The following is a 23,605-nucleotide window of genomic DNA, read 5'->3' on the forward strand; positions in this document are numbered from 1 at the left end:
CCAACAGAATGGCCTGGTTGGTTGCTGTGTTCTCTGGAATGATGACAGAGCAAGGCTCGGAGGATCAGGCAGCCTACATGAGTACGTACAACGGCTACCGACTCTGCAGTAGATTACCCACCGTACCAGCAGTAACTTCCTGCTAAAGCTCAGCAGGCAATGAAATAAAATAAAATATATGCACGACTGAATCACGGACGTGCTGCTGTCACGTCTCACGTACTCACTTGCAATCTGCCTGCGTCCGGGCACATTGCTGTGCCTGTGCTGATAGCTCTGAAGTTCTGCAAACCTCACTGGATTTCAGCCAGCTACGTGTCATGCGTCCGGGCATGCTCGGGCAGTTGGGCTGGTGCATGGGTGAGCTCGTAGTCGAGGTGGACGAAGGCCCGCCAGAGTTCGAACACAGGAGCTTCAGGTTCTCTACAGGGCCTGCCGATCTCGTGGGCCTCTCGCAGGGGCCTCTCTTGCTTGCATACATGCTGGTATAAAAAGAAAAAAAAGGAAACAGGACTGGTACAAGGACTTATTAGTGAACTAAAAGAAAACGAAGTGCCAAAGGCAAAAAAATAGCGAACGGCATGAAGCAAAGCTAAGGAAAACAAAACTCCTAGCGAATTCCTTTGCCCTAAGCCTGAAGTAACATGTAAGAGGTAAATCCTTCCACCTAGAAGAGAAGCTGGGTCTTTTGTCGTAAAAATCAAACCAATTTTGACGCTTCCAAATGAAATGTGTTGTCTTATGTTATAGTTACTCTCATTGCAAGTAAATGTAGCCTATTTACATCTTCTACCTTCATCCATTATTTTAATAAGAGAGTGTTAAAATAAGCCACTATATTTGATGAGCGAGTCTATAAATTACCACGTTGATCTGAAAAAAAAGAGAACATGGACCCTTAGATTTTATGATGATCTAATGGTATACATTAAACCAAAGATTTAATATCTAATACAATCAAGAAATAGTAAATTCGGAATAGCTAATTATGTTCAAATAATAGTAGTATGATAGTATCTGAAGGATAAAAGGGTACTAGAAAACATAAAAGGGGTGTTATTGCTACGATGTACCAGACGATCTGCCTGCCTTGTGCCCACTTCGATCCAACTACTGCAAGTGGATGGGTTCAAGATTAATTTTGCAACTAATACAGGTTGCATTGTACTAATTAATTAAAGTTGTGACCTGCCTACTTATCATGATCGCCACATGCATATAGTTCTCAAGATCCCATCTGAATTGGTAAGTCTCACTACGTTAATTAATTAACATGTGACCTGCCTACTTATCATGATTACCACATGCATATGGTTCTCGAGTTCCCATCTTAATTGGTAAGTCTCTTTATGAAAACCTTAAGGACATCTCTGCAATGTTGACCACTGCAAGAGGAATAGAATTCGGGTGATCAGCAGTTAAGAGTAAATACTGTTCCTTGTTTACTGCTAGCTTTGATGTCAGTATAATACTAACGCCTGGTCACAAAAAAAAAACTTAGTATGGAAAACGGTAATAATTATATGGATAACTTCACCATTTAGACAAAGAATACGAACAAACTGCCTACTTAGATAGAAGCAAACAGTTAAGTTTAGTTTCACTGGGACTTCTAGACACCAATGATCATATCAAATGCTAAAACATTGCGCAAATGATAATCGACGGTGATGACTTTATTGAAGGACTTAGCAGAGCATCTAGACAGGAAGCATAACAAGTAGTAGCGTGAAGACGAGTTGTAAGTTGCAACCACTTTGCTACTTGTGGTTAATGGTCAAGTCAAGAAGCATCCTTCCCGTGGCCTTTAAAAGCCTCCAGTTGATCAATTATGGGAACACCAGTACCGTTAACTAACATGCATGCTACTAAGATAAAGAACCAGTGCATGGCCTGAAGCACTATAAATACCTATGCAACATTCATTGGAACTCATCACAACCCATGCTCACTAGTAGAAGGTCACAAGTCACAATGGCAAGCACCAAACTAATAGCACTGAGTTTCATTGTCCTCATGAGCATGGGGTTAGCCAATGCTGCAAGGGTGGCTAGATACTCTAGTGCCGGTGGAACAGGCACGGGAGAGGGAGGGGGTGGCGGATATGTGAATGGTGCGGGATCAGGGTCTGGGTCCGGCACCGGCTTAGGTGAGAGCAGTTCAAGTGGTGTCCACACAACTGTTAGAGGGCGTGTAACTAACCAATATGGTGGGAATGGTTACGATGGAGGGTCCGGGTCAGGTTCAGGGTCTAGTACATATAATCAAGCAACCTATTTTGGTTATGGAGAACCTTCGAACGCTGGTGGTGCTGGAGGACAAGCTGGAGGTTACTGGGGATCTAGTGCACAGGGGTATGGTAGTGGCACTGGATCTGGCTCTAGCTACTCTAACCGGTATTGGTACGGACCTAGTTCTACAGGTGCCAATGCTAATGGTAATGGTGGTGGGTCTGGGTACGGCAATGCAAACCCCTGATTTCTGCATCAAATCAATCGAAACTAGGACTCCATTGTCCTTTGTTGTTTGATGTCGTGCAATTTCGATTTCTTTGTATGTTTGTGATGCTTTTGTTGCAATCAAATTAATAAAGGGTCCAACTGTTCTTGTAAATGTAGCATTCAGCTCATGAAAAGATGTTGTAACCATGTCAGTTCATCGATACTCATTTGCCATTTGGTACTGTATCCGGAGAAATTCCATGTGGAAACGTTATTTTGCCTTGAAAGTTATTCATTAGATGCCTACACCATGCACATAGAGTGGTTGTATTCGTTTTTTAAATATATAACTTTTAGGACAAACTAATTATTTCAAAGTAATTAGCTTGTCCTAATTAAACGATATATATTAAAATTGAAAAGTGAGTGAGTACATTGAAGCCCCTAATTCCCTAAATGGTTTAATTTTTAAAATTTAATACTCCCTCTGTCACATTTTTACTTTTAGATTTGTTCTAAGTCAAACCATCTCAAGTTGACCAAGTTTATAAAATAATATTCACATCTATACACCAAATAAGTACATCATGAAAGTATGTTTCATGATTGTTTTAATAATAATGAATTTCCATAGGTCTTGATAGATTTTTCATATAAACGGTCAAACCTAAATAGTCTGACTTAGATCTAGAGCATCTCCAATAGATTACTCATACCTCATAGACAAAATACACTCCCTCCATTACCAATAACTATTTTTTATTTTTGGTAATGGTTACTAAAATTCAATCACCAAGAATAAGGTAGAGAGATAAATCTCCTTCATTTATGGTGGAGGAAGGTGTGTTTTGGTGATTGCTAAAAACTTTTAGGTATTGGGGATTAGATTGGTAATCTGCTAAAGCACCTCTAATCATCAAAATATCAATTTTTTGGTATTGGAATAAGGGATGAGTAATCTATTGAAGTTGCTTTTAGGATAAACTTAAAAGTAACTATATTTTAGGACGTCAGACATTTTAGGACGTCAGACAGAAGAGTATCAGACTAGTTCATGTCATATTACAGAAGTAGAAACAAAGATTGAATTACTTTTATACTTATAACGGCAGCACACCAACTGGGTCGATCCATGCTCCAGCAGCCTTTCATCATCACATAATAGTTGACGAAGTGCTGCCATAAGCTCAATAACGTTAGTGCTGACGTCAACAAAGTGATGCTGTATGTACATATAGCCCTTTATAATTTCTTTGGTGAATGAGATCGAGTCTATATATGGTCAGGAGAAGCTTCACCACTCTCACTCGGAGCGTAATATCCAAAGCCTACTTTTGCTTCTCTTTTTGTCAAGCGGAGCCCACTCCTCCCTAGAGCAAAAGTAATCAATATTATTTTTGAGAGGCACTCAAAAAGTGAGACGGGATGTCCTGATAATAATATCTATCAGAACTTTTTGAAGCTTTGTAACTTGCCTCCAGAGCTAATCTCCCAGCGAGGCTGATTTGCTTTGAGTTGCTCTAGCTGTAACTTGTGTCAGTCAATCCCCTAGTGGAGTTAGGGCCAGATCTCCCATTTCAAATGGGAACAAGAGCGACATGTATCCAGCAGAATGGCCAGATTGATTGCTGTGCCCTGTACGCTTGTGAGGAACATGGTTCCATTAGATTATAAGTGTGATTTTAGTAATTGTGTGATAAAATAGTTAATGGGAGTAATAAGTTTGTGACCTCAAGTTTATAGAAACCATATAGGATTTCTAGGTCTCATAGATGGAGTCCAATTCATATATAAAATGGTCCAATAATTCACTGTTAAGATGTCTAAGATGGTCCAATTCGCTGTCAAGATGGTCCAAATGACCACCAAGATGATTTGGACAAGATTTAGCATGACTACATGTGTCGGTTAAACCGAGAGCATAAACTTATAACGGGTCGGTGCTTTGGTGAGTTGATATGGTGGTCAAGTGAAGAAATTGCAATAGCACCGGTTGAACCGATGCTATAAGAATGAAGGCGTTGGTGCAATAAGAAGATGACATGGCGATAAAGTGAAGAAATGACACAGGCGCTAGTTAAACCGACGGTGCAAAAGAAGGTATCGGTGCAAGCGTGATATGGTTACTCAGTATGCATGTTTTGGTTCCATAAGGGTTTTAAAGTAAAGTCTTCAGCACCGGTTAAACCGACGGACGTCGGTGCATTGCGTCGGTGCAATGACGTCAACAGAGAATGGCAGTTGGAGTTCAACGCCTAGTAGGCAGGCTGAGTGCGACCGGTTAAACCGATGGTAACGACTGGTTCGGTATAACCGGCGTTTTATGCTTTTCTAGGTAAAAGCAAGCAACGGCTATGAGCTGCCCTCTAGTCTATATAAGACCTCACCTTGGATAATTCGAGGTTGCTGGAGTTCGTGAGAAGCTACCCATACTCTAAAGAAGTTCTCCAAGCCACCAAAAAGCTCATCGATCACATCTTTAGGTTTAGCATAAGCTTTGAGAGTGTTAGTGCTAGAATTAGCTCTAGAGAGTGAGCGAGCAAGGAGTTGCTGCCTTGTATAGTGAAGCACAAGTTGTATCTCAGTGCCAGCCTCTTGGAGTTTTGGTGGCTCGCCGGCAAGTCATCGACCCTCCGGCTTGGTGTGGAGCGGCGACGACAGCTTTGTGCGGAGGATGTGGAGACCCCCTTCATGGAGGCGAGAGCCTTGGTGGCGAGTCAAGAAGAGTTCCGGAAGAGACTCGGTGACCGGGAAGCAATACTCGGTGCTTCAACAACATGGACTAGGGATAATCTTGTGCCTACCGATATCACGGGATAAATTTTCATGTCGAGAGTTTGCTTCCCCTCATCCCTTCCTTTAAACTTCTACATTTCTTGCAATCTTGTGCGCCTTACAATCTTGTGCGCCTTTATATTCTTAATGTAATATCTTGTTAGGATTGGCTATAAGTTGAAAAAATTGGAATAAAGTTTTCATACTAGTTGAACCTTAATTATACATTTAGATAATATGTTTTAGGTTATATTTTGTGCTAACTAGTCTGAGCCATGTAGATTAAAATTTTTAAAATTATCTAATTCATCCCCTCCGCTTCGTAGATCACGAGCACGGATTCTTTCGTCGCTTCTCTGGAAAGACGAAAGAACAAGGCACGGATGATCAGGAAGCGTACATTAATCTAAAATTGCAGCTAAAGATATACTAAAAATAACTTCAGGATCAACGCCTAACAACTCTGTAGTAGACTATCCACCAGTAGTAACTTATTGCTAAAGATTAGCAGGCAGTCAAAAAAAATATGCACGGACTCACGTGCAATCTGCCTCGGCGCCAAAAACAGGTAACTCCCAGGATTCTCAAGCTGTGCTGATCCCGTTAGCATCAGATCGCTCTGAAGTCTGAAGTTCTGCAAACCGCAATGGATTTCAGCTGCTTGGGCTGGTGGGTAAACTTGCCGTGGTCAGGTTTCTGAAGGCCCGCTCGATTTCAGGCAGGCGCTCCTCCTGCGGAGCCTCGCCGATGCCATGGCCTCATGGGCCTCTCGCAGGGGCGTGGCGCAGGGGAAGGATGATGTCCACCTCAACGAAGCAGTGGGAACCCAATGTGTAAGCCGGTACTGGGTCGATTTGCCTCACCGTTTTATAGGTGAGCTTCCGGAGAAATCGACCAGGGAGTGGGGCTCCGTCGATGACCACGTCCTGATAGTGTAGTTTGCGAGCTGCAAAAGAGCAAAGGATGTATTTTTTTCTCTTTTTTTTGAGCAAGAACAACAGTAGGAAAACCATGCTGTGGTAGAAATATATTAGTATAGGAAAGAAAAAAGGGAACTGTAGGGGCTTGAAGCCACATATAAAACAAGCTGTAAGACAAGGAGAGGAAAATTAACCAAGCGGATTGAGCCATTAATTGCTAAGAAAATACTCATTGCGGGTGCCTTTACTCTATGACCCTGAAGTAGAATGACATCAGTAAATCCTTTCTTCCAAGGAGAGTTTTCGTTACTTCCAATTGAACCATGTCGTCTTTTATTTGTTACAGTTGTTATCGATGCAGGTAGCCCCTGTTTGTAAAAACCAGAATAGAGAACCTACGATTAAATTGATCCTAGAATCAATATATATGGTTTTGTGCTATGCCATTTGCATCAAAGCACACCAACTATGGGCCATATTAGCCCATGGACCTCACATTAATCAGCCCCGATGTTTTATTTTAGGATGCAAAACAGACCAACTATGGGCCATTAGCCCATGGACCTCATATTAATCAGCCCCAGTGTTTTATTTTAGGTTGTCAATGCTCAATACTGTGTGTTGCAATTCATTTAGACCAATAACATCAACTCGCCCAGTGCCATTTCACAGTAATTAAGCAACCGACATGCATGTACGAAAAAAATTGGAAGCAGGATCCCAGCATTCCAAGATGATATCTATTTTGGAAGGGAGGTAGTACTAAAGTTTTGTTACGTTAGCGATGATGGTGGTATAAGTACGTATTTCCTTTTACAATACTATCTGACTGCTAAGAGGGGATTGCAAGACATAATTCTGTTAAATGCTGTTGCTATGGTGAACCAGACGATCTGCCTGCCTTGTGTCCACTTTGATCCAACTTATTCTGCAAGTGGATACTTAGGGTTCAAAATCTCTTTTGCTACTAACAGCTTGCACTGTACTAATTAATAAACCTTGTAAGCTGCCAACCTTATCATGATCACCACATGCGTGTAGCTTATTAAGTCCACATCTGACTTTGTCAAGATCTTATGAAAACATCGAGGTCGCCTTGCAACGTCAACCACTGAAAGTGGAATAGAATTGTTTGGGTGATCAGCGGATGCCTGTGTTGATCTTCAAACATGCAGTTAAGACTTAGGAGTTAATACGGGTCGCCGTTTACTAGCTGTTAGTATAATACTAATAAAATAAGCTCTGGGTTTAATTACTGCGGGTGATCTCATTATCTTTGGATTGTCGTGTCACCCAATTGTTCACGTTTCACAGTGCATGAGAGTATGGCCAAATATATATGTAAGCAATGCAAAAGTCATGAGCATTAGTTTCTGAGTCTATTGCAGCAAATATGAATTTTGCAGGTATTTCACCCAAAACGATTTATCTACTGTAGAAATCAAGAACAAGTTTAATGTTCCAAAGAGGGCACATTGTCCTTCAAAGTAAGACACTCTGTTGTCAGGTCGAATGAAATAAGAGATTTGTTAAAGATTGGAAGCTACTAGTACTATCCTTGTGAGTTCAGTATCGTACTTGTCGATACTGAACTTATTTTTGTTTTCTTCTAATAAAACTTGCGGCAAAGCTTTTTCCATCCATTCGAGAAAAAGTTCAGTATGCACACATCAAGAAGAGACGACATTTTAAGTAAATTTCAAGAAACAGGTTATGGATCCGGACCCAAGCTCTCAACTGTTGGACAAAAGCAGTTCAGTTACCAAAACTTTTCACATATGTAGTAGCAGTGACAAGTATGAAAAACAGTAACAATACATATAAACTGCCTACTTAGGACGGAGCAAACAATTAGGTTTAGTTTCAATGGGCCTTCTAGACACCAATGATCTCAAAGGCTAAAAACTTTGTGCCAACGATAATCTATGGAGATGATTTTTAAGAAGCTACTAAGACTTAGCAGAGTGTCTAGACAGGAGAGCATAACAAGTACTACCAGCATGAAGACAAGTTGCCACTTCGGTCGCGACTAGCATGTGGTTAATGGTCAAGTCAAGAAGCTCCACTAATGACAGTGGCCTTTAAAAGCCTCCACTTGATATCCTATGGGGATACCACTACCGTTAACGTGCATGCTATTTAGATAAAGAACCACTGCATGGCCTCCAGCACTATAAATACTCATACAGCCTTCACTCGGAACTCATCACGGCACATACTCACTAGTAGTGGCTCACCATGGCAGGCACTAAGCTAATATCACTGGGTTTCATTGTTCTCATGAGCATGGGGTTAGCCAATGCTGTGAGGGTAGCTAGATACTCTAGTTCTGATGGAACAGGCTCGGGAGGAGGAGGGGGTGGCGGATATGTGAATGGTGCAGGATCAGGGTTAGGGTCCGGCACTGGTTTAGGTGAGAGCAGTTCAAATGGTGTCCACGCAACTGCTGGAGGCGGTGGTAGAGGGGGTGGAAGTAGCCAATACGGTGGGTCTGCTTACGGTGGAGGGTCCGGATCAGGTTCAGGATCCAGTACATATAATCAAGGACCGTATTATGGAGAATCTTCCAGTGCCGGTGGTACTGGTAGTGGTGGAGGAGGGGGACAAGCTGGAGGTTATTGGGGATCCAGTGCACAGGGTTCTGGTAGTGGCACTGGATCTGGCTCTAGCTATTCTAACAGGTATTGGTACGGACCTAGTTATGCAGGTGCAAATGCTAATGGCAATGGTGGTGGCACCGGGAATAGTCAAAACGGTGGGAGAGGTGGTGGTGAAGGTGCTGGGTCTGGGTACGGCAACGCCAACCCCTGATTTTTGTATCAAGACAATATAAAGTTGGAGCCCATCGCCTAGTTGTGGCACTGGGGTTATTTTTGTTTATTTGTACTTGTCTTATCAGAATCAAATTAATAAAGGGCCCAACTGTTCTAAGTAAATGTAGCAGCCCAGTTTACGAGAAGATGTTGTAAACATGTCAGATTCAATGAACTTCTACTCTTGCCATTTGGTCACTGTATTTGCGCCACAGCACTTTTACTGTATTTGCGCCACACCACTTTTGTCATAGCGGCCGTCTGGCTTGCCGTACGAGCCAAGGAATCCATGGTAGCAGGAGGCGGCGAACAGATGCATTCGTCATGTAGTTTGTTAGCATATCTCCTATAGGTTAGATTTGTTAGCCAGGCTGTTAGTTGGATAAGATTGTTAGCCGTAGGCTCCAGCAATAGCCCCTAAAATATACCTTCCAAATGGTAGATGGGGCTGCCTCAAACTTTTAGAAGTTTCTAAATTTATTTTAACTTCAGCAATAGCCCTCAATTCTAATTTATAATACCCCCCTAGAATGGAGGGTGGAGGAGGAAATTTAGAGACCTCCCAAAATAGAGGGTCGAGTAGAAGCTTTGCTGGACTGCATATTTTTGGTTTAGCCCTCTAAATTTTGAGATAGAGGTCAGAATCTACTGGAGTTGCTCTTGGAAGCTATATATATATGCGCCACCAAATCATCTATTGGGAATCAAGCAGGAATTAAGAAGGAAAAAGCCTTCTTGCTTGGTCATGGGCAGAGGCCCCCAGCCAGCGATCTCGCCTTCAATCCTCTCTCGCTCCCTAACCCTCACACTGATGAGCCCATTATAGCCCATGGGTCTCACATTGACCAGCCCAATGTTTGAGGTTAAGTTGTCATTACTGTGTGTTGCAGTAATTGGTTTAGACTAATGCAATCAACTCGTTCAGTGCAGCTGTGAAGTACTAAAGCAACCAACAGGGTATGTATGGAAAAAATTAGCCGGTTGATCCCAGCATTCCACGACATCTATTTCATGAGGGAGGTAGTACTAAAGTGTTGTTACATTAGTACCCTTACGTTAGCAACCAACGATGATGGTGTAAGCATTTGCTTTTAAATATTATCTGACGGCTAAGAGCAGACTGGAAGACGTAATACTCTGTTAAATTTTGCTGCTAAAGTGAACCAGACGATCTGCCTGGATTTTGTCCACTTCGGATCTGAAAGTGGAGACTAATTAATTAACCTTGTGAGCTGTCTCCCTTATCATGACCACCACGTGCACCTAGTGATCAAATGTACCTGAAGTCATGAACTGGAATCGGCTGACTTGGTTAGTCTGCGTGGCGTGAAGATTGAAGTGGGCTGATTGTTGCCACATAAAGACTATAGAACAGTCAACACATAGTTTGATAGTTATATACGCACGAACTCTTCTTCCACGGAGGAAAAATACATATAGAAGCTCCAGAGGCTACACCCGTCTATATGTGCGTTTCAACGTGGATGTTCAGACAGAGCTTACTCCAAATTGGCAGCCATCCAAGTTCAGCCTTACATGTGGATTCCTCATCTATCACCCCGCTGAAATCCAGACCAATAGGCATATGTGATATACTGATATGTGCAGTGGAAACATGGATGCTATTATAGGACGCCCCAAGAAATGAACCGGACTACAGCCTCTCTAAACTAAAATAATTCACCTCTACAGTGTGGTGCCGGACATGCCACTTTATGCCATAGTTTTCAGCCGAATCGGAAACAAAACCATCGACGGAGACCTGTAAATATGGAAAACGAAAAGGCAAAAGTTCAGCTGGTGCATGTAGTACAAATAAATCAGTTCAAATGAAGCATTGTAGCACATATAACTGAAAACAAAAAACTTGGAAGTACCGCAAAATATCAGTCAATTACATTGATGACCCATGATAGGCAAACTAAAGAAAAAGGCATTGCAGAATAGGAGGGTTTAGAAAATCAGATTTCTTCTGCAACCTTATTGATATCAGTATCAGACAATGTTGGCACACGAATCACAATATAGTAAAGAAGTTAAACTAATTTCTATTCCTGATTGTCAGAACTGGGAAGCAGGACAGGTTGTACACCTTCCTAGTTCATGACTCGACTAACATCTTAGCAACATTACCAACCTGAAATATTGACGAAATAGAAGACACAACAACATATATGTTCTGGTAAAAGAAAGAACAGAATTGAGTATGCAGCTTTAGGTAGCCAAGGATTAGACAGCGTGGAACCGTCAACTTTCTAATAATGACAGGCATACGGCAAAAGTAATGATCCCATCCCTCCAAACCAGGGCAAAGGCAACACCATCAGTCAGTTACCTCCTGACCACAATTTGTAGTAGACTGGTTCTTGGAACCTTCTCACTTTACCTGGAAATGAGGCCCCTGCTGCTGTGGCCATAAAACAGAGGCCTTTTATTCGCAGCCAAAGAGGAAAGAAACAAATGAAGTAGGCAATAATTCAGTGCACGTTCTCAGGTGGATAGGATCTATGGTATTGTTTCCAAATGACAAAGATTCATATATGAAAAGGCACATGCATAAAATTTGTTGTTAGACAAAACCAAGAGACCATTTATCAATTTATATGTCTTTATTATGGTCTTGCAATCCGTTTTGTCCTAATATGACTAAATGGCAGAAGTGCCTACATTGAACTCTAAGAATTGCTATTGCCCGGATGCCCTCACATCATGCTTGGAAGGAGATGCCGCATTCATCTATATAACCAGCATGACCTTGCACTGTATCTCTATCCCTCATCATGTATGTCTTGTTAATGTGCAAGATACCTTTCCAATCAAATGACAAAAAAAAATCTGATTAATCAACAGCATCTCTGCATATAAATATATAATCATGAAGGTAAAGTGATTTTTAGCATCAAAGAACAATGGGAAAATAGCTATAAGTAGTATATTTGGACGTATAAAGATGACATATACATGCATAACACAGACACCAAACAATGGTATGGATTATGAATAAATCAGAATTAAATTGCAACGCATAATGAAGGCTAATTTAACCATCATTAACCAGGATTTAGAAAAAACACCTCGGATTGTTTTTATGGAAATAGTCTACTCATTTACCAAAAAAAAAATGCATCACCACTTAGCATCTTGTATGTCAGTGCCCTAACGAAGTTTGCATCTGACTGACATATAGAACCCAGTCATGTTGCATTGCCTGGTTGACCATGTGGCTTCAGGATGGCAGGGTCTATATATAATAAAGCAAGAAGCAGAGGCCAGCAATCCATTTGAAATATAGAAACATACAAACCATGGGTCTTCAGCTTCACTTCCTGGAGAAGAGATTGAAATCAAAGAATAAGAAATGTAGAAGTAAGAAGACATGTATCATCCGGTGAGGCAAACAGTTCACAGCAAATTAATTTCTCATATCTGCAACAAAACAATTGCTCCTATTTTCTGCAGGATGTCAGCCAATGTAAAAGAAAAACAACTACAGAGCTTAAATTTGGGCATAATTTGGTAACCACTAACCACATCATGAACACACAGACATCATTTTCAGAATTCCTCTTGATATGAGGTAGCAATGAGATTAACCTAACTACGCCTAATTTATTCTGATGGGAAATTTGGACATGGGTGGGGGAGAGCAAAGGAAGGGCAATCATGCGATCTCCATTTCAACTGGCTCCTGCACTATTATTCCATTAGAGAGAGGGATGAAAAGAGAGGTACCTGAAGTTATGTTTGGCGTTGCCGAATCCATTGGAGGTGAGCAGAGGATACAACAGCTTCAGTCCCTAGAGTGCCAGAGCTGTTGGAGAGGACATTGGGGAACAGGCATTGATGCACTCGAGGTTAGGCGCGGTAGATGCCTCGGTTGCGGTGGCCACGGACAGGCTGGAAGTTGATGAGGTCGCCGCTGCCGGGGCGGATAAACCCCCACGGACGGCATCCCAGATCACTCCTCTGTCCACCTCCTCGGCAGGAGGCTCGGAAGGAGGAAGCAGCATACCAGCGCCAGGGCTAGGAGGACCCTATCCCTGTCCGCTGGAGAAGGGGCAGTGGAGGGGCTGCGTAGATTCCGGTGGAGGGGCTGCATAGATTCCGGAGAAGAGCAGTTCGGATGGGGAAAGGTGACGGAGGAGGCGAGGTGGGAGGCGGTGGCGAATGGAGCAGTAGAACCGAGGAGGGAGAAAGAGGACCGAGGGAGACGTGATGGCGTGGAAAGCGCTGGTGTGGCCTGTGGGCGATTTCTTTTGGAGGCAAGGACGAACCCCACGCAGACGCAGGCATGTGGCATGTCTTCATTTTCCACTGCGTTAGGGCTACCACGTAGATAGCACGCGAATGGGCATGCCTCGACACGTGTGCTTTTATCGTCCACGTAAGACAGATCGTAGCGGTGAACAGTAACGTGATATCCTGGGAGAGCTCCTTTTTCTTCGAGCATAAGAGATAAGTTATAATGCTAGTACCTGATAAGAAAAGATAAAGCCTGGGTTCAAATACTATGGGCGATCTCGTTATCTTTTGATCGTTGTGTCAGCAGCTGTTCATGTTTCACAGTGCTGGAGCCTGGAGAGAATGGTCAAATGCACGTAAGCAATACAATGTCATGCATGCAATATTTAAGCGTATTGTAGCATGCATGAATTTTGCAGATTTTTCAACTAAACAATTTATTCTAAGAGAAAGCCAAGAAAAAAAATTCATGTTCCAAAGAGGGCAAAATCCTTGTGAAAGTGACACGCTTGCTTTTGTTCTCAGGTCAGGTGAAATGAAATATATCTTAGAGTTTGGAAGTTTCTAGTATACTTGACAGATCTGTATGGTCCTTGTCCAAGTCTCCAAGAACCCTATAAATGCACACATCAAGAAGAGACGTGACATCTAAGTAAATTCCAGGCAGTCTGGTCCTAAAATCTTTCGCTCATTTAGTATCAGGCATGAAAAACTGTAAAAACTCAATAAATAACTTCACTATTGAGAAGAAAGTACAAATAAACTGAACTACTTAGAATCGAGCAAGCAGCTAGTCTTAGTTCGGATGGGCCTTCCAAACACCAGTGACCATATCAAATGCTGAAACTGTGTGCCATCGATATTCTATGAAGATGACTTTAAGAAGCTAGCACTTAGGAGATCATCTAGAGAGGAAAGCTTAGCGAGTACTAGTGAGAAGACAATCATAAATTTTCGACACTTGGCTTCTTGCATGAAATTGATGGTCGAGTCAAGAAGCTCCATTAACTCCAGTGGCTTTTAAAAGCCTCCACTTGGTCTCACACCGGAACACCAGTATTTTTACAGTGCATGCTATTGAAATAAAGAACCACTGCATGGCCTCAAGCACTATAAATACCCCTGCAGCCTTCACTGGGAACTCATCTCAACTCAAATACTCCCTAGTAGTAGCTCACAATGGCAGGCACAAAGCTAATATCACTGGGGTTCATTGTCCTCATGAGCATGGGAATAGCCAATGCTGTGAGGGTGGCCAGATACTCTAGTGCTGATGGGACGGGAACAGGAGGGGGAGGGGGTGGTGGATATGTGAATGGTGCATGATCAGGGTCTGGGTCCGGCAGCGGCGCAGGTGAGAGCAGTTCAAGTGGTGTCCACGCAACTGCTGGAGGGGGTGGAACTAGCCAATATGGTGGGTCTGGTTATGGTGGAGGGTCTGGGTCCGGTTCAGGGTCTGGTGCATATAATCAAGGACCGTATTCTGGTTATGGAGAATCTTCCAATGCTGGTGGTACTGGTGGTGGAGGAGGAGGAGGACAAGCTGGAGGTTACTGGGGATCTAGTGCACAGGGGTCTGGTAGTGGCACTGGATCTGGCTCTAGCTACTCTAACCGGTATTGGTACGGGTACGGACCTAGTTATGCAGGTGCAAATGCTAATGGCAATGGTGGTGGCACTGGGAGCAGTCAAAACGGTGGGGGAGGTGGCGGTGAAGGTGCTGGGTCTGGTTACGGCAACGCCAACCCCTGATTTTTGTATCAAGCAAATCTAAAGTTGGAGCCCGTTGTCCTTTCTTGTTTGAAGTTGTGGAACTTTTTGTTTTGTGTGTTTTTGTTAGAATTAAAGTAATAATAAAGGGCCCAACTGTTCTAGTAACAGTAGCAGTCTAGTTTAAGGTGCATCTTATGAAAAGATGTTGTAACCATGTAAGTTATGAAATATATACTTCTTTGTCAGTTTGTCACTGACTGAAGAAATTTCATAAGGAACTGTGTTGTCTTCGGAGTTATGTAGTTTAGATGCCTACACCATGCACACACATGGTTGTGTTCTATCTTTGTTACTAACTAAACATATTAATGTTTCTAAGCAACTTGGTTATTAAAATATATATATATATATATATATATCAATGAATTACTAGAGTAGTTTCTATCATAATACAGAAGTAAATAGAGATTGGATTAGTTTTGCTTACAACGATAGCTCCAACAGGGTCAATCCAGCCTTGAACATAATTAGCAAGAAGTGCAGCCACAAGCCCAATAACGTTGGTGATGACATCAAAAAAGTGATCCTGTGCATAGGCCTTCACTATTTCATTGGTGAATGCTCGGCAATATATAACCAGGAGAAGCTTCACCAGTGTCACTGAGAGCATAATATCAACAACCCACTTTTCCTGTTCATTTCTCAAGTGGAACTCATCTCTCTGGAAAGCAAAAATATTCAATATCGGCAGTACCAGTTACAGAAAAGATTCAGAAGTAAAAATTGCTATTACAAAACCACTGTTCATACAGAAACTAATTGCTTGATTCATTCGCTATGTTAATTGTGCCAGATAGGCAGGGAGGACGAGTCTGGGTCAAGAAGAAGTGCACGATAGAATAAGCACGAGAAGTGGACTTACATCAGGTACCAGTGAGCGTGTAGATTCTATGATAACGTGAAGGCCAAGCGTAGCCATGATAGAAGCGAAAACTAGTATTCCCTGAATCATATATTGTGGTAAAGTTGTCAAAAAGATAAATAGGCAACTATGGACAATTTAAAAAACATTTTATAAAAAAACTGATGGACAAAAAAGGTAAAAGGTAAAAAGTTTCATGAAACATGTTGAAACTGTGATTTTGGTTATAAGGATCAAAGCCTCAAACTGCCAGATGAGCGTACTTGCTGAAATTCCAGTGCTGTCCAAGATTGTTCTATGTGGTGTTTTGCTAAAATTTTGCTAGAGGTGTCAATCTTGGCATAACTTGCAAACTTCGCAAGTAATACTGTAATAGGACCAATTGAAATTCTAGTTCGCATAAATAACATCATAGATGAGCATAATTGTGCCCTAACATCCAGTCTCCCAAGAATGAATGTTAAAGACCTGAACAGGGAATAGAGGGCCATTTCTTCTATCCATTTGTTAGTCAGTTGTAAGTGCTTTTTCCCTTTTTTTTCCTTTTACATTATGTGCTAATTCACTTTGCTGAATTAATATATGTGAGACACATCATTTCTAACAATAATACACAGGGACTATTGAAGAAAGCAACGTACAATGAAAATACTTCGATTATTCTATCCAAACAGAATCAAATGCAAGAAATAAAAGTAGATAAGAAGCATATCCTACTTGATGTGGAACTCACCAGAGGTTGCAGGCGCCTTTTACCAATTGGGTATCTGTATGGGTTTGGTGTTTCCATGGAAAAGGCGGTAAACCACAATATAAACCCAGATAACAAGTCGAGTAGAGAATCCAAGGTGGAAGCAATAATAGCTAGGGAGCCACTCCTTACTGAGGCATAAACTTTTGCCAAAAAAGAATCATGTTTGCAATGTTAGATAATTGGATGGCCCATGTCTCCTTTTGGGCAACCCTCTCAAGCTCTTCTTGCAAGTAGGAAGTAGGATAATCTATAGGTGAAAAAGGAATTGCTTCATCTGGAAAGAAAAAAAAATGCTGCACATTTTATCCGCAAGGAAGTGTTTTCTCTTTCCTTTTTCCATGTCACGATCAGAGGAAGAGTACACAACAAAACTTAGACATTCCAGGAAGGAAACCACGGTCTGTCAGTGTATCCATTTCATTAAAACCTTCCAGCATTTCAGACTGTTGTTGGCAGTATTCTGCAACATCATCAGCAGGGCCTTGAGCTGCAGATAGAGTTAAAAATGGAGCATTAGGAGATGAACTATACCAACAGGATCCAAATAATTGTACAGCATTAGTCTCAGAGAAACTCAATCCACAAGAATAATATTCGTGGAGCAAATAGCAACATATGCAAATACATCAAAGGAACCAATTCGTTGGATTTCATTTGTGTGCGAACTATTTGCACATACAAAATGTGAACTTCCACCATCCATACACAATCTTTTTCCTTATGTAAACAATGAGATTTAATCAAGAGGTGAGCCTGAATGTAAGGTACCATAGCAAACAAACCTATTCCAGAAATTTTGTACAGATTTAATCACACAAAATGCTTATTGCAAGGGAGTACCCATGAGTAACTCTGACATGGATACATCAGGTTGCAAAAGGAACAAATAGACAAGATATTTGCTGAAACATACAAAAACATGATCCGTGTGATACTTCTGTTGTTAACAATGAGGGCATAAACCAAACATCAAAACTCAATGCTGAAAGGTGCAGCACGGTCTAAGCAACATTAGCCCGCAAAAAGGGGTCGCCGGAAATGAGTATTTACAATGCCATGTCAACAAAAACTCAAAGCATGGATGAAATAGGCCAGATAGGATGACAGGTACATGAGTGGAACTTGCTATCTGTACCTCAACCTGCTATAATTGATGGATGCAGGAGCACCCTCACATATGACCAATCGCCGAAGAAAGGGAAATAACACCATATAAATGCTGTACAAGGCAAAGCAGTACGAGTGGTCCTTCCTATCGGCCGTTCTCAGGCGGTACGGTTGTCTTGCTCACTATGCCCTTGCTAAAATAGTCCGCCACAACAGAAAACCCGTCCTTCGAACCCCTCAACTGCCTGAAAAATAGGTCATGGTCTCTGGTGTTTTGTTCTAGCTTCTGCTTTGCCTCCATAACAGATCTATATTCAGGTGCACATTCTGGGCATTCTTTTTCATTGTCCCCAAGGCAGCGGAGGTGGAAAGAATGCATGCACATGAAATGGACAGCTGGAAGATCAAGAGTGAAAGTACAAGCTGTACACTTGCTGAGTTGGAAAACCTTCGCGTTTGTCTTGAGACCTTCAATCTCCCTTTTCATCAACTCTGTCTCCTCCTGTAAAAAAAAATATTGATTCACAGAATGTTCGATTTCAATCGTTGTAGATTATTCTTGCTACCAAGTTTCAAATATCCGCTCACAAATCATGCTACATCTGAAAAAGATTATGGTGATCCCTCTTTCATACACAAGAAATACAAAAAAGATTCACTTGTGCATGTGCTTGTTATAGGACTGTTAATCTTTAGGCACACTCAATTTGCATTATCGATACAACGTCAAGTGAAAGTCAGGTGTGGGTCATCATCAATTTCAAGAATTTCATTGCTACAATGGAAATGATTTTTAATCAGTGATTCTGATTTCATTGTCAGACTCCCAAAATTAAAAGAAGGAAACTTGACGATGGAAGAAGACACCCCCCTTTGTCTCAAGAAAGGGGAGTACCGAACCATTTAGGGAGGTTCTCATGTCTCAAGAAAGGGGAGTACTGAACCATTTAGGAAGGTATTCACACAATTGCAAGCACCCAGGTTCCATTTGACCATGGGGAGAAGACCTCCCCCTTTGTCTCAAGAAAGGGGAGTACCGAACCATTTAGGGAGGAACTCACACAACTGCGAGCACCAAGGTTCGTGCCCACAACTGGAGGCTCTACCAACCAAGCTATTCTACCATAATTTTCTACATTAACCTCTGTGTGTTTGACATGAGAATCATTATAGTTCAGAATCATATTTTAGTATATTAGAAAAAAATGACTATGTCTAATCTAAGTATGAACAGTTCAACGTATTATGATGTATGATTAAATAAAAAGTAAAAAGAAAACTAGAACTCAAGTAATATTACCATGGTGCATGGTACACATAAGAGGATTTTAAAAATTCAGTGAACTGAGAGAATATGGTCCAATACATAGGTTCCTCACATGTAAAGGGACTTGGTGGTAAACTGAGAGTAGCTGCTGAATGTTGTGCTACTGCTACCTCCAGCTACTGCTGTATCATGATTGCAGGGTACAAGGGGAAAATAAAACCAATTACTAGAACTACATTTGAGGTAACATCATCTCAAATAACACCCTCATGTAATGTGTTAATGCCAACAGCCAAACACCAATTTGCCACGTACTTATTTTAAACTGATCCTGCATTGCATTGTATCTAAAACCATTATTTTTTCTATCTTCGATTTATCAAAGAACCAAGAAATATTAATGCCTTCCCCTAGAGATTTTAAAAGTACTAAGAATGGCAATGGGAAATAAATGTCACAATAACTTCACAAATAAATTACTAACCTTATACTTGTCAATGGATTTTCTATCATCTTCAATTAGCTTTGATTCTTGCTCAAGTTTGCGAGCAATGTAATCCCTGACAACTGAGAGTGTCAAGCATGGGTTTTTTGACAGTGTCTATAGCACAACAATGGGAGGCACAACATCGTCCTTTTCAATGTAGGTCAAGACCTCTTTAACTTCTTTAGAGCAATCTTCCCCTAGCTCCCCAAAATACTTCAACAAATCACCGCACAGAGATGGATCCCCTCCTTGAGATGAGTCCCCTAGCTTCTTGCAGCATGCAATTAAACCTTGATGATCGTGAGCTTGCTTGTAACAACTAATAACTTCTTTGCAAAGTTTTAGTTTCTCATATAAACAGAGCAATCCATCTTTGAATGCATGTGTATTACAAAGAATAAGAGCAAGATCAACATCATACAAAGGTTCTTGCATCTCAGATGTCCAAGCAGACTTGAGTAATGCAAGCCCTTTTCTTCTCCTATCAGCAATACTCTTTGCTATTTTAGTATCTTGTTTTCCAAGAATTGCTTTCTCTCTTGTTCCAGACTTATAGCCATTTGCAGTTTCCTTAGCGTTTATTTCTTTTATATTGTGATTCTCAAAGCCATTTTCTTGTGACACAGATGAGAAGCTCAAAGCATTTGAAATATAGAGCTCCAGAAGGGTGTTATGAATTTCTGTTTGTGCAGGTGAGTCCTTGACTGCTTTGATATAATTTTCCAGAAATTCCATAAGATATTGTGGGCTGTGCACAAATATATTCACAAAATCCATTGGCGATGGTATCATAAGCAAGTGCATGTTGTTTGAACCTCTTGTTGTAGGATCTCCAACATCAGTACAGAGCCTTAACAGTATTTCAACTGTTTCGGAAGGTCTACGTTCCACAAGAATTTTCCCATATTCTTTTACAGTAAGACCTGCTTGATTTGCCTCAAGGCCAGATACATATTGCAGTGCCTCATCATATCTACCCAGATCCTTAAGTAAAATTTTCAAGTACCTCCCAGCCTTTTTTGCCACAAACATGGCATGTTCATGATATCCAGCAGCACGGCATACTCTTATAGCAGTTTCCACATCGAACTTGATTTCACCTATCCCCTCTTCATCTTTGATGAAATTGTTAAGTTTCTCCACATCTTTCAATTTGGTATAGCAGTTCAACAGAAGGGTCATGTGGTCTTTGGATGCTAACCCTCTATCATGTAACTTCTCTAAATAATTTGTCAGGTTGTAGATGTGCTTTGCATCAAGGAACTTCTGTATAACATATGATGGTTCAAGATGACCAATAGTGTGGATATACTGGGACATAGCCTCATCATAATCCTGTTTCCCATACAGATGGTCACCATACTTCCGCAGCACCTCAGCAGTCGAAGCAGGATCAGCCTGCTGACTTTGTACAAGATTGATAGCAACTGTATAAAGATTTTTCTTGAACAACATGTCAAGCTTACTTTCCATGTCTTTCTCTCCAATGCACAGAATCTTTTTGTCAGCTATAATAAGAATAGTATAACCCCACTCACAGACCAAATGTGAAACATCCCCCACAGGCATGCTATGTGCAATCAGCCGATTCTTAAGGTCGTAAACATTAAGGGTACCCTTCTGAGTCCTCTGATCTTCAATAATGCAAAGTAAATAGCCTCGAAACCAACCTACGAACTTTTTCTCACCATCAAATGCCCAGCAAGGACCCCTACCATTGACTTCATAGAAATAGACAGCTTCAGGTCTACCAATAATTAGATCCTGTTGAGTGAATATGGAATAAATAAAGTTTGCAGCTAGAAATATAAATCTCTGATAACAAATGTATTAGAACAACACAGGCATGATAGATAAAGAAGTGTGTGCGCAAGAAAGTAACCAATTGGCCAAACTATTAAACTAGCCTAAAGTTTCCTAATATCATATACATTGTCTTGTGGACAAAACGTCAAAACCATACGATCAACATCTGTAGCAAATTGGATAATGATTTGGTAGATTGTGAGTCCCTTTTCAATATACTGAGAGACTATTTGGACAATTGACACACATTACCTGCCAAGAGTATCAGTTGCTGCAACAGCATTTTAGTTGGCAGGTTGCAGCAAATTTGAGGCTTACAATTAGGTGACAAATTAACCATGAACTTTCAGCTAGTAAAACTTCTTCGGGTCATGAACTGCACCCTAGCTTGCCTAAATTATTTGTAAGCCGTGCAACTAACCAAACAAGTAGCAGGTCCTAAAGCATATTGAATTACCCAAAAATTTACAAACAGAATCCATAAGCTATATGATCAGAAAATTAGCAGAGGAACATTTGTAATCCATCCTTACCATTCTGTCACTCATTGCCACAGCATTGGTCTGGCAACCAATCTGATCAAGTGTTTGCCTCCTTGGTGGTTGAACATGCAAGCTGAACAAGGATACAGAAATAGGAGTTACAGCAAAGAGCTGATGTGCTTGCCCCTCAACTCGGAAACCAAGACCAGTGATAGGCAAACTAGTGCTGCCATTTGAAGCAGCCTCAACCTGCAACTTGAAGCGTGTAATACACTCACGTGCAATGTCACCTTTGATGCAATAAATGAAACCATTGTCTAGTCCAATAGCAATCAACAATATAGGTGGTGCTTCTTCTAGAACCATAAATGATGTAATCTGCAAAAAGTCAGTAAAATAAGCCAATTAAACTAGAATCGCATGTTAACATTCATATAATATATGCAAATCTTCGTAATAAAAGAACATAGGAAATGCATTACATTGGGTTCAAAATGAATTAGGAGAATTTACCTTTGCTTGAGGAAAGTGATCGGTGAAGACCCGCAAAATTTGAACACAGAAAGGAGTTGTTGTACTTGATCCCTCTTCTTGTACTTTGTCAAGGTCGAAAACCTTGAGGCATATTGCCGATGACTGCAAAGATGATTGATCATCATCTCCAACTGTGACAAGAACATTCCTTTGCTGATCACACAGACAGATAAGTTGTTGATTAAGTATATGATGTAGCTGTAGTTATCACAATGATACAGTGCATACATGTTTCACAGTGCAGTAATAGGAAATACACAGATTAGCAAATGATCTATGGTACTGGCACCGCTACTGAAGCAAATGGTACTTTTGCCCCGAGAATAGGGAATTTGATAGGCTAACACAAATGAAACCGTTGATGATAAACATTGGCGTAATCAATCAATTCAGCAAGATACTTGTCCAAATTCAGATACAACTTTCTGGCATTGCTTCAGGACTCAATTGCTGTGCACAACTTATGAGTCCATCTAAGACTGGGCAGCCACACGTCAGTTGGTCATCATACGCTGCAGCTGATTCCGAGTCGTAAGAAGAAACATGTCATTTTTCTCTTTTTTCTTGTTTCTAATATAATGCACCCCAATTACGCACGACCCAGTAGCAGACGACGCTAGCTAGTACAGTAACAAGAAAACTATCGACAAACCCAACGAATTTCCGAGGCGGAGAAGAATCCCGCCCGCAGCATCAGTCAGATCGAGTCTGCGCGCCCGTACCTTGAGCTGCTGGAGGAAGAGGACGGAGGAGGCGTGGGCCTGGAAGCCGTAGGAGAGGCGGAACCCGCGGTCGAGGAGCCCCAGGGTGCCGTCATCGCACCCCACCGCGACGCGGCCGCGGCCGCCCGAGCAGCAGGTGACGCGGCCCGCGATCTCGGGCGCCGGCGGGGCGATGCGGGTGGGATTGGGCTCGGGGGTGGACGGGGGGAGCAGGAGCGGCTGCGAGCGTGGTGGGTCGTCGGCATAAACGACTTCTTCGGCAATCACTGGGCCGGAACCGAGGAGGAGAGAAGGGAGCCGCGAACTCTCCTCCCCCGCGCCAGCTATGCGGGAGGCCCAGGCCCGGCCCGGCAAAATTCGCGCCCCAGCGCCAATAAGTTTCCTCGGCCCACTGCGCGAAGGCCTCGATTAGTCCTTTCACTTCATTTTGCTCACTTCAGGTCATTGAGCCTACTAATAAAACTTGTTCAATTTTTTTAATCACAACGGATTCTTCTTGTGATGCCTTGGATAAAGAATTGTAAAAATTTAGGAATAGACCAACTCATGTAACTAGGACAAAGTGATTCATGAAAACAAGCAACGAACTTCTTGTAGAACTTTTAGTTGTTGGCTTCTCG

General features: G+C 41.7%; 2 protein-coding genes and 3 pseudogenes across 2 annotated transcripts; 3 read left to right on the forward strand and 2 right to left on the reverse strand.

The window, feature by feature from the left end:
- Positions 1 to 311: 311 nt before the first annotated feature.
- Positions 312 to 17,830, reverse strand: LOC112885285 (annotated as a pseudogene).
- Positions 1,953 to 2,687, forward strand: LOC112886097 (glycine-rich cell wall structural protein 2-like). The gene has a single exon (XM_025951877.1). It carries the CDS (start codon positions 1,975 to 1,977, stop codon positions 2,476 to 2,478), a length of 504 nt encoding a protein of 167 aa, XP_025807662.1. The 5' UTR covers positions 1,953 to 1,974; the 3' UTR covers positions 2,479 to 2,687.
- On the forward strand, positions 8,355 to 9,147 carry LOC112886095 (putative glycine-rich cell wall structural protein 1). Its single transcript, XM_025951876.1, has one exon. The coding sequence runs from the start codon at positions 8,375 to 8,377 to the stop codon at positions 8,945 to 8,947; it is 573 nt and encodes a 190-aa protein (XP_025807661.1). The 5' UTR covers positions 8,355 to 8,374; the 3' UTR covers positions 8,948 to 9,147.
- On the reverse strand, positions 10,277 to 23,176 carry LOC112886094 (annotated as a pseudogene).
- LOC112886096 lies at positions 14,371 to 14,943 on the forward strand (annotated as a pseudogene).
- Positions 23,177 to 23,605: the final 429 nt, after the last annotated feature.

Source organism: Panicum hallii, chromosome 3 (assembly GCF_002211085.1).
Source record: "Panicum hallii strain FIL2 chromosome 3, PHallii_v3.1, whole genome shotgun sequence".
NCBI lineage: Eukaryota > Viridiplantae > Streptophyta > Magnoliopsida > Poales > Poaceae > Panicum > Panicum hallii.